Source organism: Perognathus longimembris, chromosome 7, assembly GCF_023159225.1.
Source record: "Perognathus longimembris pacificus isolate PPM17 chromosome 7, ASM2315922v1, whole genome shotgun sequence".
NCBI lineage: Eukaryota > Metazoa > Chordata > Mammalia > Rodentia > Heteromyidae > Perognathus > Perognathus longimembris.
This window is the reverse complement of record NC_063167.1, coordinates 30,976,448-30,996,032: the sequence shown is the minus strand read 5'-3', so window position 1 is coordinate 30,996,032 and position 19,585 is coordinate 30,976,448. Positions and strand designations below refer to the sequence as shown.

General features: G+C 40.0%; 1 protein-coding gene and 1 long non-coding RNA gene across 6 annotated transcripts in view; one reads left to right on the top strand and one right to left on the bottom strand.

Moving 5' to 3' along the window:
* The first annotated feature begins 387 nt into the window (after nucleotides 1–387).
* Efcab14 (EF-hand calcium binding domain 14) overlaps nucleotides 388–19,585 on the top strand; it is a 35,738-nt gene continuing 16,540 nt past the window's right edge. For 4 of the 5 annotated variants that reach the window (XM_048351242.1, XM_048351241.1, XM_048351240.1 and 1 more), the window contains exons 1-3: nucleotides 388–1,509; nucleotides 3,054–3,202; nucleotides 8,546–8,691. In XM_048351242.1, the coding sequence (XP_048207199.1) occupies nucleotides 1,325–1,509; nucleotides 3,054–3,202; nucleotides 8,546–8,691 (480 nt within the window). In that variant the 5' untranslated portion in view covers nucleotides 388–1,324. Of the gene's footprint in view, nucleotides 1,510–3,050; nucleotides 3,203–8,545; nucleotides 8,692–19,585 lie in introns of all 5 variants that reach the window. The other variant, XM_048351239.1, reaches the window with a different exon arrangement.
* LOC125355112 lies at nucleotides 1,928–13,702 on the bottom strand. Its single transcript, XR_007211593.1, has 3 exons — nucleotides 13,693–13,702; nucleotides 10,050–10,055; nucleotides 1,928–2,106 (listed from the first exon to the last, which is right to left on the bottom strand). It is a non-coding gene; the product is annotated as an uncharacterized LOC125355112 (long non-coding RNA).

The following is a 19,585-nucleotide window of genomic DNA, read 5'->3' as shown; positions in this document are numbered from 1 at the left end:
GTGAATGAATGAATGTGTTCAACCTTGTCATCAATTTAAAGCGCCTAAACTTTTAATAAAGAGCCTGCAAAAGTAAGAGAGGTGGAGCAACGGGTCCAGGCAGCTGGTGAGCTTTCCGAGCAGGTCCAACAGCCCAGTGCTTCGCCAGCCCACTTCTCCAAGCTCTGCAAATACGATTTCCCGCCCCGCCCACTTTGGTGAGCTGTCAATTTTAGGTGGCTCTCCTGGGGGCGGGGCCTCCCAAACACGGAGGCGGAACCCATCCCTCAATGGAGCCCGGTCCCCTTTAACGCCCCGCCTCCCCTGCTCCTCTCGCGCACTCCGCCGTGACGTCACCCAACGGCCAACCAATGAGAGTACGGCTTACTGGCAGGCGGTGCCGGTGGCCGCTGCCAAAAGGGAAGTGAGCTGCAGCCGGAGCGATGGCCCCGGTCTGGAGCCCGCGGCCGCCGCCGCCGCCGCCGGTGCGTCGAGAGCAGCCGCGGCTGGAGCTGGGGCCAGAGTCGCGGCTGGAGAGCGAGCGGCGCGTGTGAGTCGCCGAAATTTCCGGAACACCTCCAACTCGGCTGGAGCGCTTCGGGCGGGCTGAGCGGCGGCCGCCCCGTTCAGCGCCGCACCTCCCACCCCCCCCCCCACCCCCTCACACGCCGGCCCAGGCAGCAGGGCTGGTTTTTTTTCCTGGGCACGGGACCGGCCCTGAACCAGGCTTCCTTCAAACTCAGAACGGAAGCCAGACAACGCTGTCATCCCAGGCTCTAGCCGGTCCCCTGACCTCGGCATTCTCCGAGTGTCCAGGCAGTGTCAGGGTTGTTGCAGCTGAGCCCCCTCCTGCTGTCACCTCCAGCCAAGGACCAGCGAGTTCCCACTGTGCCCTGCGTCTCCTCCTCTCCTCCCATTCAAGAACAAGTTTCTTTTCGCTTTCCTTTGCATATCCCGTCCCGGAGGTCCAAAGTACTGTTCTCTACAAATACTGGCCACCTATCGGGTAACTGACAACTTTTTCTTCCTCTCTTGAAGGTAAAAGTTGCCCCTTTTCACCCTAAACTGACACTCCATGCCCAGGGTTTTATCCATTTGGATTACCAGCTCCTTGACCATCTCTATGTGACTTCCCCCACCCATCTTGAGTTCCAATTTCCTTTGGGCTCGCATTCTCCAGGCCCCAGTGGATCTGGTCAGTCCCACCTCTGGGTGGGAGTGATCAGAGGCCTCTGGCCCAGGATTTCCCACCCTGGAAGGCAGCTCCAAGGTAGCAAGAGAATTGGGCGTCGGGTACGAACCTGGCAGCTCAGGAGTGGGTGCTCCACTCACCCCACACAAAAAGATGAAAAAGCGCAAAGAGCTCAATGCATTGATCGGCTTGGCTGCGGACAGTCGGAGAAAGAAACCCAAGAAAGGCCCAAGCAGCCACCGTTTGCTTCGCACTGAGCCTCCTGATTCTGACTCAGAATCCAGCTCAGAAGAAGAGGAGGAATTCGGTGTAGTTGGAAATCGTTCTCGCTTTGTAAAGTAAGTGAAGCAGTGGTGGAGGTAGGATGGGTCAAAGACATCTTACACTGCCATAGGGGAATAGATGGTAAAAAAGGGTAAGTCCTTAGGAAGAAAGAAGGATGTACATTTTGGAAGGCAAAAATAGAAAAGGTGTTAGAGATGGATAGTTCAGATCCTGAGTAAAAGCAGAAATTTTGAGATCAATCTTTAGGTACAGAAAGAAGAACTAGATCAGTCTAGGGTGGAAGCAGAGACTTGGGGAATGTCTCAAGAGCTTAGGGAGTAATAAGTCTTAAGAATAGAGACAGAGACCTTGGGACTAGGCACGTATGTATGTACCTATATATGTCCATATAGATAGATAGAATATATATACATATATATAAATATATATAGTATGAGCTTGGAAATCTCTAGATGGTAAGGAGCAAAACAGGCAGCTTTTTCCCAGACTTTCAGTTGGAATAACCATTAAACAAGTTGTGAGCTTTAAGGACTAGGGATAAGTTCTAGTGTTGAGAAAGGGCCAAAGAACCCTTAAAGATGCCCTTGGACCTTGTAAGAGCATGCTAAAGGAGGAAAGGATTCTGCTGAGGATGGGGAAACATTGGGGTGCTAAAGGAGATTTATATCCTTTGTGCTATTTATGTGTTTAAAGTGAATGTATCTTTATATTTTGTTAAAGAAGAGTTTGATTTCTATTGAGTTTTGTCAGGTTAGGTAGTTAACAGCAATCTTGTATTTGAAGTATGAAGGTCAGATGAAGTTTCAATCCTGAAATAGTTAATCCTCCTAAATTAGTTTAGACCTTAAAGTTTGGGTAGAGTTTAATGTGAATCTAGCTTGCTTCTCTTTCCTTCCTTCTGCTACAGATCCTATTTCTTTCATTCCATTTACAGTAAAATATGCTCAAAAGCTTATAAAGTTTCAGTAAACTGAAAACAAGGTCTTTTGGAAGGAATGTATATTTGATAGAGACAAGTAGATAGGTAAAGTACCAGGCAGTACTAGAATTACACAGAACCACTGGTTTTTGTACATTTTATTTTCTTTGTAGTACTGGAACTTGAATAGTGTCTAATGCTAGACTAATACTTTATCTACCACTTAGTGAACTCTCACAGCCTTTTAAATTTTTCTTTTACTTTATTTTGAGACAGTGTCTGGCTAGATTGCCTCAGCCTACCAAGTAGCTGGAATTATAAACATGCATCATTTCATCTGGCTTGTTTTCCTAACAGAGCTTCTTTCTAAAGACCACCTTCTGAAATGATGATGGCAGTGATCTATAGATCTCACAGGAGCTTGTCATCACCCATAGGAACTTCCTGGTTTTTATGCAACTTGAAGTCTTCGTAATCAATAGCAGAACTTTTTATAGGTCATTTTTATTTTGTAATTTTCATTCTGCTGCTATTTAAATGTAAGTTCTATCTCCCCTGGTAAATTCATTGGCTATTCATTAGAGAAGATAATTGTAGGGCGGCACACATGTACTGTTTCTAATAAAGCTGTCTTGGTAATCACTTTCCTACTCATGGTTGAGTTTGTTCTTCTGACAGAGGAGACTACTTACACTGCTGCAAGATCTGTTATCCCCTCTGTGCTTTTGTCATCCTCGCGGCCTGTGTGGTGGCCTGTGTTGGCTTGGTGTGGATGCAAGTTGCTCTCAAAGAGGACCTGGATGCCCTCAAGGAAAAGTTCAGAACAAGTAAGTGGTTACCCCTTTCAGGGCGCAATCTTGGACCTTTTCCAGGTTTCGGGACAAATTGGCCTATGCAGAATTAGTTTGCCCACTGGGTGAAGCAATTGTACATTCCATTCAGCTTTTTCTGTTCTCAGGTATTAGCTTGAATGGTGTTAATACTCATTTTAAAGCCTACAATCAAAATTCAGACCTTATATATCATGACAGCAAGTAAAATCTGAAGTAATATTATTTCATTCAGATGTTAGAGTTCAGAAAAGAAGAGCTACATTTCAGGAGTCTAGCATTAACCTCTCCCAAGTCTAAAGTGGCAGCAGCAATGCTGGGCTGTTTCCCTCTGTCTCACAGGGCCAGTTGAGAAAGAATATGGGAATGTCTGTCAAATGTTTCTTTGAGAATCATAGGAACTGGCAATAATAATAGTGATGACCAATATTTATGGATGTGTGCCAAGTCACAAATCATTCCCAAAGCAGCCCAAAGCAGATGAGTATTATTTTTGTTATATGTGTAGATGTATATAACATATGTAATATACTTTTTTTTTTTGCATTACTGGGGCAAGATAAGTATTTATTATTTTTGTGCTCTTAGAAAAAAATGAGAAGCTTAAGGCTGGGTATGGTAGCTGATTTGTGTAATCTTAGCTGCTTGGGAAGTAGAGATTGGGAGGATCAAGGTTCAAGGCCAGCTCAGGCAAAAAGTACAGGACATCTCATCTCAAGAAATAAAAGCTGAGTGATAGCATACACTTGTCATCTCAGCAATACGGGAAGCATAAATCCGAGAGGTATAGTCCAGGCTATCCTTGACATAAACACAGACCCCAGCTCAAAAATAAAGTATAAAATAAAGTGCCTGCCTAATTAGCACAGGCACTAAGTTCAAACCCAAGTACTACAAAAACAGAATAGTAAAAGGATTATGTGACTTATTCAGTGATTTGGTGTGGCAATGAGAAGACTTATATCTGATACCTTGCCCTTCTGCTGCCCTGCTGTTCATGTTTACAACCACTACTATACTGCATCAGTATTTCCAGTGCCTGGGGAAGCCTACTATATACACTGCTCCAAGTGCTCAGAGCTTACTTTGATATCAGTGTGGGTCAGTAATCTGAAGCTTGGTGAAAGTTCCAGAAGAGCCAAATTTTTCTGTGTGTTTTCTTGCTTGCCCATTTATTCAGCAACAAGTAATAGATTTCTTTGCTTATTTGTCACATCTGTTTCCATAGGAAAACTTTTTTTTTTTTTTTTTGGCCAGTCCCGGGCCTTGGACTCAGGGCCTGAGCACTGTCCCTGGCTTCCTTTTTGATCAAGGCTAGCACTCTGCCACTTGAGCCACAGCGCCACTTCTGGCCGTTTTCTGTATATGTGGTGCTGGGGAATCGAACCCAGGGCTTCATGTATATGAGGCAAGCTCTCTTGCCACTAGGCCATATATCCCCAGCCCCCATGGGAAAACTTTTAAATGCTATTGATGTTATCATTTTAAAGTTTAGAAAACTTTTGTGATTTCCAAGGTAAATTACATATTCATGAAGGGTTTGTAATCACCATAACAGTACCTACCTTGAACATTGTATAGCTGACAAAAATACTTTGTCTCATGAACAAAGTTTAATGTTAAAGGGACTTTACAAGTTACAAAACATTGTGTGTCACATACTTTTACACATCTGACTGTTTTTGGATGAAAAGGTATGTCTTATAGCATTCCAATCAGATTTAACTAGTTTTTTTCTTTTTTAGCAACAATGACATTTTTGTCTCTAGGTTTCAAGAGGTATTTTCTAAGTTCAACTTTATTCCAGATATCCTAATCCTAATAGCATTGGTATGCCAGAAAACTAACTATAGACTTTCTCAAGGTTGTAAAGAATTCTGGCTCCAGAACTAGAGTTCTTACTTTCCATCTGGATCCTAGAAATCACAACATTTTACCTTTCCTTCATTCAGTCTTCTCTTGGCTGCCTACATTATTATTCAGATCCTAAACCTAATCCTCATTGTGTTGATAGTGTCTCTCTAGTGCTTGAACAATACTCACTTTAGTTTTCTTTGAGTTTCTGGATTCAGAAAATGCGACTGGGTAAGCCACGATTCTTCCAGAATCATCTGACCTGGATGCTTCTTCAAATGGTTGAATTAGAGAACAATGCAAGGAAGAATGAGATTTGTTTCCTACATTTTTTTCTGCTTGCAGTATTGTAGGGTGTTTGAAAGGCCAGAGTTTTCTTTTTATGTAAGTAGTAGTGGTAATTGGAAAACAAGGGTCCCAAATAACCACTGAGCATACCTGTCTGTACCATCAACTTTCCATAATTAGTTGGTCTTCCTAGATTTATAACACAGTTTGATGTGATAACATAACAGCAGTTATATATTTATATATCGCAAAACATGGCTCCCATTTATGGGTTCCTTATTCCAGCTATTCTGTGCTGATGTTTATGGGATACCAGAAAATTTATACCTTGATTGGTTGTCGGAGAATTTCTTGGTTTGGGAAATGTAGGATATGTATCTAGCCTGGCAGCTAGTAAATAAATATTTTTGAGCACTTGTTAATACTAGTCTCTAGAACAAGTATATTCAGAAGATGCCAGGAATTATACCCTAGACAAGGAGGCCAGCTTTCAATCACTGAGCATCGTCCCCCTGGGACCATAACTACATTGGTCAGTCAGCTAAGTGAACAGATTTGGAGTTGTTGATCTACTTTTCCTTTTGGCTTTGCTTTGTCAGCATCTGTAATATCCTAAGACTTTCTGAAGGGCTTCTTGAAGGAGGGTATTAGTTAGGGCCTGGAACCGTTAGTATATAAACTGGATTGTTGACTGCCCAAGTATTTTTTGGAAACCAAAGTCTTGTCAATCTTGTTAAGCTTAAATAATCTTTCCTTCGATTTCACTTCTACTTAAATTTCAGCAAGTTAATTTTTACTATTTTTTTCAGTGAGACGTGTGACTCATTGAAATTCACTGACTCAAATAAGACCACCTGTTCATTTGGCTTTATTATGTTTTTGAGAAATTCAGAGTCCTTTATTTCAGTAAATAAATTTCAAAGCACTTGTGAGGAAAGGAAAGGGGATTATAAAAACCAAATGAACTGGGCTGGGGATATAGCCTAGTGGCAAGAGTGCCTGCCTCGGATACACGAGGCCCTAGGTTCGATTCCCCAGCACCACATACACAGAAAACGGCCAGAAGCGGCGCTGTGGCTCAAGTGGCAGAGTGCTAGCCTTGAGCGGGAAGAAGCCAGGGACAGTGCTCAGGCCCTGAGTCCAAGGCCCAGGACTGGCCAAAAAAAAAAAAAAGAACTGGAGAGCAAAGAGATAGGCTTGCATTTATCTTTATGGTCAATCTTTATGGTCAAGAGTAACTTGATCCTTGAATTCAAAGCACTGGCTGGGCCAGGCACAGTTGCTCAAACCTGTAATCCTATCTACTTGGGAGGTGAAGATTGGGAGGACTGCAATTCAAGTCTAGCCCAGGTCAAAAAAAAAAAAAATGCTCAAGAGATTCTATCTTTTGACATAATGGCTGGGCACAGTGGTGTTATCTTATTATCCAGCAATTCAGGGAAGCACAAATAGGAAAATCACAGGCCAGTGCAGCTCATGCATAAAGCAAGACACTAGCAAAACACAATAACCAAACCAAAAAGGGCAAGCAGAATGGGTCAAGTGGTAGAGCACCTGCCTAGCAAGTGCCAGGTCCTTAGTTCAAATCCTAGTAACTGCCAAAAATAAAAATTAAAAAACGAGTATGGCCTGGCTTTGAGACTTTTAACTGAATATCATTTTTCCAGAATCAAGTATTCTGCAAATAAAAGACCTCAACAGTTATTCTAAGGAAAATTCTATCCCCACCCTTCCCTCTGTTCATTGACCAACTGTGAAGCATTAAAGAATTTATAAGAAAAGAGAAGCACTAATATATCAGACATCTCCTTTACTGACCATAAAGGCAACATCGTAGTTTGGTATTTAGCTCAGAATTTACAAATGGCCTTGTGTGAATGAAGGCATTAGGATCTATCTGTGATATCTAGAGTATACTAGAAAGAACATTGGTCCTAGCAGGAGAAGGTTTGACTGGATCCTGGCTCATTCCTAGGTGTAAAATTTGAATGTCATTGTATTTCTTCTGAGCCATTATCTTCTTATCCATAAACCATAAAGGTGTACTATTGCCATCTAAACATTTTGAGCATTTCTATTACATAACATAGGTCGCACTGTATAATACTGTGACCACACCTCACTTCCACTGTAGACTAAGAGCTTCAGAGTCTTTGGGGTACATTGGTGCCCAGTACAGGGCTGGCACTCAGTAGGGGTTAAATAATACTTAAATAAGTTTATTGCAAACTATAAAGATACTATATACATATGAGGAATTGCTATTGTCATTATATATGTTGTATTTGAAGACTGTGTACAGAAATTACCATTTGCCAACCTTAAACATAGAAAAATCAAAAGAACTAGGGAAATTCTTTTGAGAGTTAACATTAAATTTTAAGTGAGTTGGCTTCCATGTTAAAAGAACATGAATTAGTAATTATAAGTTTTTGTTTGCTACGCTTCCTTCCATTTATAGAATAAAAGTGCCTCTACTTGCCTTGTCTCTCCTAAAAAGCCCAAATCAGATAATGACTATGATCCCCTCTTGGCTCATACACTCCTCAGCATCCAGAATGTTCTCAGAGCCTGTCAGTTTTATTATATTTATTAGTTAATAATTGTAACCCAGGTTTTTTATGTGTTTGACCTATTTCCTTTTCTATTTCTATCTCCTACTTAATGCATACAGACTTCAGGAGAGTGAGAGATCTTCTGCCACCTCCCCCCTTGGGAGGTCTGACCACCTTAGTGTGGCACACATTCCGGCGGTTTTCTTTACACCCTAACTGAAAACGTATGAAGAAGTTTGTTAAGTTTGTTGCATTCGTTTAAAATGAGTGGTGAAATGAAATATTCTTGCTGTCAGAGATGGATGAAAAACCATATATAAATCAAAAGCTACACTAAAAGCACTTAGGAAAGTATTATTTATAATGAAATACATTGGCAAATACTTTCAAACAGTGAATAAAAGTAATATTTCTTTTTACTATTTTTAAATTTTTATATAATGGACTTGCTAAACCACTCTCAATTTTGGGGCTTGTTTGAGTCTTGTTGAGTTTTCTTTGCTGGTTTGAAGAGGAAGGTAAAGTGATAAAAAGCATGATAGGGAGGTACCTAATGGCCAGATTCATTCAGGTAATACTAGTTGAGCATCCAAAATGAGGAAAACTTACATGTATTTTTAATTTCTCTTATTTTTGCTTTTAGTGGAATCTAATCAGAAAAGCTCATTCCAAGAAATTCCCAAACTTAATGCAGACCTACTTGGCAAACAGAAACAGCTGGAAAAGATTGAATCTGGGGAGCTGGGCTTAAACAAAGTCTGGATCAACATCACAGAAATGAATAAGCAGGTAGCAAAAATATGATTTTATTTCTGTTGAAACTGTAAATAGTTTAGAGTGGTTATGAATATGAATTTGTAAGTATGGGGAATTCACTTCAGGTGGTTTGACCTATTTTCTTTATTTTGAGTTTTTTTGTTTGTTTTTTGCTAGTCCTGGGGCTTGAACTCAGGGCCTAATCACTGTCCCTGGTTTCTTTTTGCTCAGGGCTAGCACTCTACCACTTGAGCCACAGCTCTACTTTCAGCTTTTTCTGTATATGTGGTGCTGAGGAATTGAACCCAGGTCTTCATGCATGCTAGGCAAGCACTCTACCGCTAAGCCATAGTCCCAGCCCCTTTTGATTTTTTAAACTTTATTTTTACCGTCGAGGTGTTGTACAGAGGAGTTTCATATGTAAGATAATGAGTACATTTCTTGTTGAACATTGTTACTCCCTCCCTTGTTTTTCTCCCACTTTCCCTCCCCCAACCTCCCCTCATCAAGTTGTAAATTAATTTCCAACATATTGTCTTGTATCACTATTGCATTGGTTCATCCTTTCTCCTTTGTCTCACCATTTTGTTGTTGCCCTTCCCTTCCCCAAATCAGATAAACGTTTGACTTTTTATATTGGTATTTTTGCACACTTAAGACCTCAATGTGTTAAAATAACGGGTTTGGTTTTTTGGTGTTGTGTTTGTTTGTTTGTTTTTTTACCAAAATTTAAAGTATACTTACCAGTGGGAGCATCTGTGTGCACACTAATTCTAGCTACTCAAGAAGCTGAGATCTGAAAATCAAACTTCAAAGCTAACCCAGACAGACAAATCCCAGAAATGCTTATCCCCAGTTAACCAGCAAAAAGCCGGAACTGAAGGCATGGCTTACCACTTAGGAGCCAAAAAGCTGGGCAAGAGTCCAAAGCCCTGAGTTCAAGCCCAGTAGTGACACAAAATATACCTACTAACTATTTTAAATGCTAAACCTTTCTTCAAATGAGCAATATTTCCATCAAGTTAGAAGCTGGGAATTCTTTAGTCAATTTTTCCAACCCCCAGAAAAATACCCTATTGTTACTAGATAATGAGGTTTATTTTGTTAAAGAACTGCTGAGTGCCAGTGGCTCACGCCTATAATCCTAACTACTCAGGAGGCTGAGCTCTGAGAATCACAGTTCAAAATCAGCCCAAGCAGGAAAGTCCATGAGAGTTTTGTTTTAGTTGTTCTTTTGTTGGTCATAGGACTTGAAGTCAGGGCCTGGGCACTGTTCCTGGTGGTTAATTGAAGATAAGAGTCTCATGGATTTTCCTGGCCCAGCTGACGTCTTCAACTGCACTCTTCAGATCTCAGCCTCCTAAAATCCTAGGATTGCAGACATGAGCCACCAGCACCTGGCCCTGTGAGACTCGTCTCCAGTTAACTACTGGAAAATCTAGAATTGGAGCTGTGCTCAAAGTGATAGAGCACTAGCCTTGAGTGAAAGAATTCAGGGACAGTGCCCAGGCCCTGAGTTCAAGCCCCACAACCAACACCAACAACAACAAATCTACAAACTTACAAATTCAGCTTTGGCATGTAGTTCTGTACACTCTGCTAAAAACAAATTTGGAAACCATCAATAGGTATAGTTATTTTAGAATAGCTTAGGACCAAGTGAAAGAGTTAGTTAAGTACCTTGGCCAGGCAAGAAAATGTGGAGCATCATCTTTTCCAATCCCTAAGTTGTCCAGAGCTCTGTAGGCTTTGCTTCCAAAGAAAGAATCTACTGGAGAAAAGAAGTTATTCTAAGGATATTGATGAAGTATCTTGTATATAGTTGCCCCTGGCTATAGTTACAGCCCCAGTCCTCAGTTTTTTCAGTTTAGTTGAAAGATAAGATCATTGGAAAGACCAAATGAATGATGCAAATGCAAACTACTTAAAAACAGGTAAGTTATCTATTCTCTTCAGAACAGAGTTAGAATGTTGAGAATGCCAGTAGGAGGGAGCATTATCCTAGAAGAAAAAGAAAATGCTTGCAAATATTTCTGAAACTACACCTTTCAATAGTGGTCTAGAGTGGGGAAGTACAGTACATAAAAACAAAGTCCAGCAGGGTATGGATAGCTCATGCTTGTAAATCCTAGCTGCTCAGGAGGCTGAGATCTGAAGATTGTGGTTTGAAGCCAGCCCAGACACAAAAGTTTGTGAGATTCTTTTACAAACTCCGGTTAGCCATGGGCTGGGGATATGGCCTAGTGGCAAGAGTGCCTGCCTCATATACATGAGGCCCTGGGTTCGATTCCCCAGCACCACATATACAGAAAATGGCCAGAAGTGGCGCTGCGGCTCAAGTGGCAGAGTGCTAGCCTTGAGCAAAAAGAAGCCAGGGACAGTGCTCAGGCCCTGAGTTCACGCCCCAGGACTGGCCAAAAAAAAAAAAAAAACTCCGGTTAGCCAGTAAAAAGCCAGAAACAAGTGTGGCTCAAGCACACACACACACACACCACCACCACCACCACACCCAAAGACTGATGGTCTAGGGAAGTGGCTTTCAAACTTTTACCTAGAACAGTAAGAAATGGTTTACATCATTACCCTGTAAACACATATGCTATGGTTTGAATGTGTTCTCCAATTCCTGTTTTGGAAATTTAGTTCCGGATTCATATATTAATTGTATTTAGGGATGGAACCTTTGGGAAATAGAATTAAATGAGGTCCTGTAGGAAGATCCCTCTTGATGATATAAAGAGGAAGAGAAAGTGAAACCTGCACGTTTGTTCTGTCTTATCACATGTACATGTTGCCTGCCCTCTAATATGATAAAGCAGAAAGGTTCTCACCACATGCTGGTGGCAGACTCTTGGGCTTCCCTGCCTACAGAACCTTGAGCTAAGTTAACACATTCTTTGATATTCAATTATAACAACAAAGACATGAAAATGAACAAAGACATGATATGTTACTGAAAAAATTTCTGAAGCCTTATGATATTTTCTCTATTCATCTCTATTTTGTTAAATCATGCATGAAATAACTGATAGGTTTTAGCATCTAGTATTTACTACCTGTCATTTATACTTACATTCAAACAACTAAGGAAAAACATTCATTTATTTTGTGCAAAAATGATAAAATAAATTATAGCCTATTTACATTAACACAGCAAATGAGTAATTTGGCCAGTGATTACAGCAGGGGAAAATACATCACAATGAAGTACTGAAAGATAATTAACATCTTTCCTGAAGCCATCTATTGGTTTCCAGTTGTCAGTCATGGAGTTAATTAACCCTTCTGAGACAAAGATAAGATTATGTCATATAAAGGCAAAATCAACTAGTTCCCATTTTATCTTTTTTTAAATGACATAGGAAGTGCCAAAGAAGAAATGGTATTTGAAGACACATACATTTTTACATCTTTGGTTTTGGTTCCTGAGTTCTCTAACTAAGAATGTATACACCAAAGAATACTTTTGTTCTTTGCCTGGACATTGTTTTTAATACAAGGCTGTATTTCAGGAGGCATGTACATAGGGATGTTTACTTCAGTCCTAGAGCTTTATATATGATTCAGGATGGTTGAACTGAATCTCTTTGCATTTTAGCTTTAATATGCATTTAGAGATTGTAGGAATAACTTATGAAGATAACCTAATACAGAGGAATTCTTGCTGGTCTGGGTCCAGGGATAGGCGGTGGTGAGGCCGAGCTCTATGTGTTTTCCAAAGAGAGCTCAGTACTGTCTGAGTGGTTTTCTAAAATTAATGCTACACATTTCTGACTGTCTGTTCAAGTAAGAAGTATTTGTCCTAAACCAAAATAGCTATAAAGGTAAAATTAATATTTTACTATGTTCCTATGTCCATAAGTAACTGTCAAGATGCTTTCAGTGGCATTTTTAAAGCAATTCAGAATGGCTCGACCAACAGGAAAATGTATTACATCACTTAAGTGAGTTGAACTTAATGTAGTCGGGGGCAGAGGGGGAGGGGGAAGCCATCGGTCTGAGAACAAATTTTGCTTTGAAAAATCTTTAGTAGTTAAAACCTCATTTGTATTTCTTATTTTATGCATGAAATCTCTTGTACCCATTCCCTCTTGACCATTTAGGGAGTCTCTCCCTTTCTTTGAAGATCATTAATTCAACAAATGTTTGCTGGGCTGCTTTGGATTATGTCTTAGTCCATCAGGCTGTTACAACAGCCTTATACTAGGTAACATAAATAACAGAAATTGATTGCTCACAGTGTGGAGGCTAGATTCCAAGATCAAGGTGCCAGTAGATTTGGTAGCTGACAAAGGCTCATTCTCTGCTTCATACACTGTGCCTTCTAATTATATCCACATATGGCAGAAAAGGAAAATGAGTTCTCTTGGACCTCTTCTATAAATCTCCTAGTCCCATTCATGACAGTAGAGTCCTCCCATATCATATCTGAAAGGCTTTGCCTGTTTTCTTTTTGTGTACACATTGCTGATCACTTGAGCCACAATCCCAACCCTTTTTGCTCTTGTTAATTTTTGGATAGGGTTTTACTTTTTCCCCAGTCAGCCTGGGCCTTGATCCTCATATTTATGTTTTCCACTTAACTGGGAAGATAGGTACTGGTACAGTAGAGCACTGTACTGGGCTTTGTATTGGTTGAGTTAAGATCTCAGGAACTTTTGTGCCTAGGGTATCCTTTTTTTTTTTTTTTCTTCCCAGTCCTGGAGCTTGGACTCAGGACCTGAGCACTGTTGCTGGCTTCGTCTTGCTCAAGGCTAGCACTCTGCCACTTGAGCCACAGCCCCACTTCTGGTTTTTCCTATATATGTGGTGCTGAGGAATCGAACCCAGGGCTTTATGTATACAAGGCAAGCACTCTTGCCACTAGGCCACATTCCCAGCCCTAGGGTATCCTTGAGTGACAATCCTCCCATCCTCAGCCTCATAAGTACCTATGATTATCACATCCAGCTAAATTTATATTTATTTTTTCTCTTCTTTGGCTGTACTGATATTTGAATTCAGGGCCTCTTGAAGAGTACCTCATAATGCCACAACATTGGGGCCTAAGTTGCAGTATATAAATTTTAGGGAGACACAAGCGTTCAGACCATAATAGATTTAAAACCAAATTATTCCTTCCTTCAAGAATTTTTCAGACAGATTAAAGAGATGAGAAAGTAAATAATTGTAAATAGCTTGACAAGTAATAAGCAATAGGTCCAAATGGTATTGTGAGGGCATACTTATATACATAGCCAACCCAGGCTGGGGTCAGGGGAGGTTTCCCAGAGATGCTGAGCCCTGCAGGGAAAATAAGACTTGGCAGTGAACTCTGTAGAAAATAGGAAAGACTCTAGGTAATAAAAAGTACAGTTAATCATTATAATTTGTTAGTTACATGTGTGCAAATTCACCTGCTTGCTAAAATTTATGATCCCAGAATCTGCATTTGAGAGACTTTTGTATTTATTCACTGACATGCATAGTAGCGTTTCAGCTAATAGTTTGAGGTCTTGAACTATAGGCAAGTGTCTTTCTTACAGTATATTTAGTGTCACATTGCTCACATATTTATCCTTTTTGTGGATTATTTCTATTAAATGTCCCCTAGCACCATCTAAGTACTGTCTAGTGTTCTAAGTGCAAGGAGATTGATGTTGCACTGAAGAAAATACGTATATCAGGTAGACTGCCTTTAGGCATGACTTGTAGTGGTTGGCTGTGATTTTGATGCTAATGAACTATGCATTAAATAAATACACATAACAAGGTTATGTATTATATTGATAGATTAATAAAAAAGGTGTGAGCAGAGAGCTCACCAAATCCTAACCCTGTCTTTCCCCTAGAGCAATAGTTTAGCATTCACTAACTCAAAGTTTGCTGCAGCCTTTTACACAATAATTACCATAAATCGGGATAATGGACTGTAAACAAATAGAAAAGGAAACACACTGTGTTCCAGGAATTTTAGTCCTTCCTTATTTTTATTTATTTATATTTATTTATTTATTTATTTATTTATTGCCAGTCCTGGGGCTTGAACTCAGGGCCTGAGCACTGTCTCTGGCTTCTTTTTGCTCAAGGCTAGCACTCTACCACTTGAGCCACAGTGCCACCTCTGGCCTTTTCTATATATGTGGTGCTGGGGAATCAAACCCAGGGCTTCATGTATACAGGCAAGCACTCTTGCCACTAGGCCATATTCCCAGCCCTTAGTCCTTCCTTTTAAGCTCTAGTTTTGGGTATAAAGAGACCAGATATAAAGTCAACAAGAGCCATTTTGAAGAAAGACCTTGAGTGTCCTTCTTTATACTCTCTCTGTCTTTGTAGTCAATCAGTCCAAATACCTTTGTGATTTTTTTCCTTTATTTATTTTTTTGCCTATGCATCTAAATCAGAAAGTTGTATGATGATGATAATGATGATGATGATGATGATGATGAAGAAGAAGAAGAAGAAGAAGAAAATGGTGATTGTAGTGCCAATGAAGATAACACTTGCTAAATGTTTTCTTTGTGCAGGCCACTGTTAGATGTACATGTGTGTTTCTACCGCTATATGAATGAAGTAACAAGTTGTATCTCGATTTTACAGATAAGAAAATGGAGCCTCGAAAACTTAACATAGTTTGTCCAAGTTCACACAGCTATGTAGCTATGCTAGCACTAAAATATTCAAGTCTTGGGAGCTTCTTTCCAGGTTCTCATTCCACCTTCTACCTTCATATATCTTACAGGATTCACTAGGTATTCCTCAAAAATTACATTGTTGGATCCCTGCTAGGGGGAGGGGTACCTACTTGTAGTTATTCACCAATGATGATTATTGTAGTAACTGTTATTATTTAAAGAACTTTTCATTTTATCCCCAAATTAGTAACTCTTTCTTATTATTTGAAGAATACTTCATCTTATCCCCAAAGCAAAAAAGTAACATTTCTGACTTTATAGCATTAAATGATATATTAAGCAAATGGTCTCCAATAGCTATTTTTAATTTTACTAATAGAGTCATGTAAATGATGGAAGTCATGACTCATCTCTTGGCTGAAATATGATTCTTTTTCTTAATGGTTTCTATTTAATTCAACTTTTTAGATTTGTCAAGTCTCAAAATATGACTCTTAATGATAAGTTCTATAATACTTAAATTGAATCTGACATTCTAGATTGTGTGCATACTTGAGGCCAGAGCAATTCTAGAAACAGTAATGGGAAGATGCCCCTCAGCTCTTCAGTCTTATTACATATGTAGCTGTCTTGTAGTTTCAGGCATTATGCAACTGAAGAGAGGAAGACTAGAAGATGAGAATCTAGTTTTGTAATTTATGAGAATATAGCTGAGTCCTGTTGGCCAGAGTTGTGATCCTGGTCTTCTAAGTGAGTAAAATGCCCTAAGTGTATTAGGTAACTGCAGAATTGATGGTCAGCTCTCCAGAGCATTCTATTTCAGTTATCCAGCTAAAACTTTACACCTAGAATCTTTTGTGACATGAGGAAAAGTGAATTCTTACCTACTTTACCTATTCCTACTTCCATTTCTTCTCTGATTTGGGGTGAAATAAAAGCTGTCAGCTGGGCACCAGTTGCTCATGCTATAATCCTAGCTACTCAGGAGGCTGAAATCTGAGGATCATAGTTAAAAGCCAGGGCAGGCAGGAAAGTCTGTGAGACTCCAATATCCAGTTAATCACAGAAAAAGCCAGAGTGGTCTGTGGCTCAAGTAGTAGAGTGCTAGCCTTGAGAAAAAGGAAGCTCAGGGACAGTGACCAGGCTCAGAGATCAAGTCCCAGGCCCAGCAAAAATAAATAAAGCCAGCTCAGGCCGGAAAGTCCATGAGATTCTTATCTCCACTTAAACTACCAAAAAAGAAAAAATAAATAAACGCTAAGAATGTAGCTGTGGCCAAAGTGGTAGAGTGCTACAAGCCTTGAGCATAAAAAGCTCAGGGGCAGTGCCCAGGTTCTGAGTTTAAGCTGTAGGACTGGCACACATGACAAAGCTATCATACCAGCCATACTGGCCTTTTACAAGGTCACTGGCCATTCCTGAGATACTTCATATTAGCTCTGCCGTTAGGCTCTGGGTATTGTAGCACCTGGGAGAATAGTCTCTACCCAGAACTTATTGTCCCTTTTGGTTCTGGCCAGTTATCATTGGTGGGAATTAAGCTTCCAGGCTGAAAGGTAAACCATGTAATTGAAAGGGTCTGTGGAATAACTATATTGTCCATTAAATTGGCTTTGGGCCTATTGTGTACATACTTTTTAACCGTGTGAAAAATATACCCGGAGAGGGACTCCCTTCTAGCCACTTTTATCATTAGACATCTCTGATGGTTATGGAAGGCCTAGTAGTGGAGGACATGAAAGGGCAGTCAAGGAAATCTTTCAAACCTTTTCTCAAACTATATGATGTTGTTTTCCAATGTGTATGTATGTATGTATGTATGTATATATGTGTGTGTGTGTATGTGTGTATGTCACGTTTGATCTTCTTAAAAAAATTTTGATGTGAATAAAAGATTTAAATAATAAAACATACAGAACCTACAGAACATATACAACATATAAAGAACATATAGAAATCCTATTCAAGTTTCCCTTTAATCATATATTTGTACTCCCAACACATACACACACTCATGCATACACACACTTGTATTTCAGTTTCCACAGTTATTTGGAATCGGTAGTATGAGTTGCCTTTTTCCAGTCCTTTTTATGTATTTACAAAGCCATAATAGCTTTTAATACAAGTTAGCTTATGGCTAGTGTACATGTTTGTATATAAATGAAGACATTGAATGTGTTGTTCTATACCTTGCTTTTTACAAGGACATCTGTGTCTGTATCCTTAGTTGTAGATATTTAGATTATTTCTAGCTGTAGCTTTATTTTATTTTTTGGTTGGTCATGGGTCTTGAACACTGGGCCTGGGCACTCTTCCTGAGCTCTTCAATTCAAGGCTAGCGCTCTACCATTTGAGCCACAGTGCCACTTCCAGTTTTCTGGTGGTTAATTGGAGATAGGTGTCTCAAGGACTTTTCTGCCCAGTCTGGCTTTGAACCATGATCCTCAGATCTCACCCTCCTGAGTAGCTAGGATTACAGGTATGAGCCACTGGTACCCAGCAACATTTCAGATTTTGAAAGCAATTTTATTAAGCCTTCTCCAATTTATATTCCCAAAACAGTTTATGAAAATACCTGTTTCCTAAAAACTTCAAGTAATTGCTATTCTTAAGAGGCTTAGAGCTTATTGATAGTATCTCCCTGAGCCTGAGATTTCTTACTTTTTTGTGTTGTTTGTTTTTCTTTTCTTCTTTTTTTTTTTTTTAGCCTATTATGGGGTTGTTGGTTTTTTGGTTTCTTTCTTTCTTTTTTTTTTTTTTTTTTTGGTCAGTCGTGGGGCTTACTCTGGGCCTGGGCTCTGTCCCTGAACTCTTAAGCTCAAGGCTACCACTCTACCACTTGAGCCACAGCGCCACTTCCATTTTTCTGGTGGTTAATTGGAGATAAGAGTCTCACGACTTTCTTGCCCTTCTTGCCCAGGCTGGCTGTTTTTGTTGTTGTTGGTCATGGTGCTTGAACTCTGGGCCTGAGTGCTGTCCCTGAGTTCTTCAGCTCAAGACTAACACTCTACTACTTGAGCCACAGTGCTGCTACTTCTGGTTTTCTGATGGTTATTGGAAATAAGAGTCTCATGGACTTTCTTGCCTGGGCTGGCTTTGAACCGTGATCCTCAGATCTCAGCCTCCTGAGTAGCTACGATTACAGATGTGAACCACCAACTCCTGGCTTTTCTTCTTCTTCTTCTTCTTCTTCTTCTTCTTCTTCTTCTTCTTCTTCTTCTTCTTCTTCTTCTTCTTCTTCTTCTTCTTCTTTTTGAGATATGGTCTTGTGATCTCACTTGACTTTTTCTGTTCATAGCTGGTATTCTACCACTTAAGCCATGCATCCAGTCCTCACTCTATTGTTTTTAAATGGAATTAGGATGTTGGTAAATAATACTGCGTATTTTGGAACACTGTGAAGCATGATATGATTAAGTTTCTCTACTAAAGAGAGCTCATATTTTTCATGTATTAAAATGTCTGCTTATAAGCCAGGCATTGGTGGCTCATGCCTGTAATCCTCGCTACTCAGGAGGCTGAGATCTGAAAATCATGGTTCAAAGCCAGCCTAGGCACAAAAATCCCTTTAAGACTCTTATCTCCAGTTAGCCACTCAACAACCAGAAGTGGAGCTGTGTAGCTCCAAGTGGTAGAGCAGTAGCCTTAAAAGAACTCAAAAGTGTCCAGACCCTGAGTTCAAGCCCCACAATCAAAAAAAAATTTTAAAAAGTCTGCTTACACTGTAATATAAGCACCATAGGATCCCTGACATCAGTACTATTCCCCAGTGGTATATGATAGGCTAAGTAAATATTTTTTTGTATTAACAAATGAATAAAAATGGCTTTAAGCCTCTGAATTTATCCCTCCTAATGAGGAAAAAACAAAAACAAACAAAAAAAAACCAAGAAACCAATTTCCCGAGTTCCTAGTTCCTCACTGGATTCTTGTCCAGATGAAGCTGCTGCTCTCTCCAGTTGTGTTTAAATTCCATCCCCTGGGGTGTATACTCCACAAGAGCACAGTCCTGTGCCCCCGTTTTCCCTGACTCTACAGTGCCTGCAAAAGAGAATGCCCAACACTTGTTAAGAAAATGATAGGGAATCCTATTCTGCTTTCTCTGATATCCTAATGGCCTCCCCAATGCTCAGCCTGTAGTAAGTGCACAGAAACTGCTGATTACTCTATGAAGCCATTCTTGATGGAGTTGCTATTGGTACAGCCTAGCATTTTGAATAGGTAAGCAGTTTGGAATCAAGACTCTGAAGAGTGTTTTGAGTCATACTGCCAGGCTTGTGAAGATATGATCTCTGCATCTTGAAACTGAA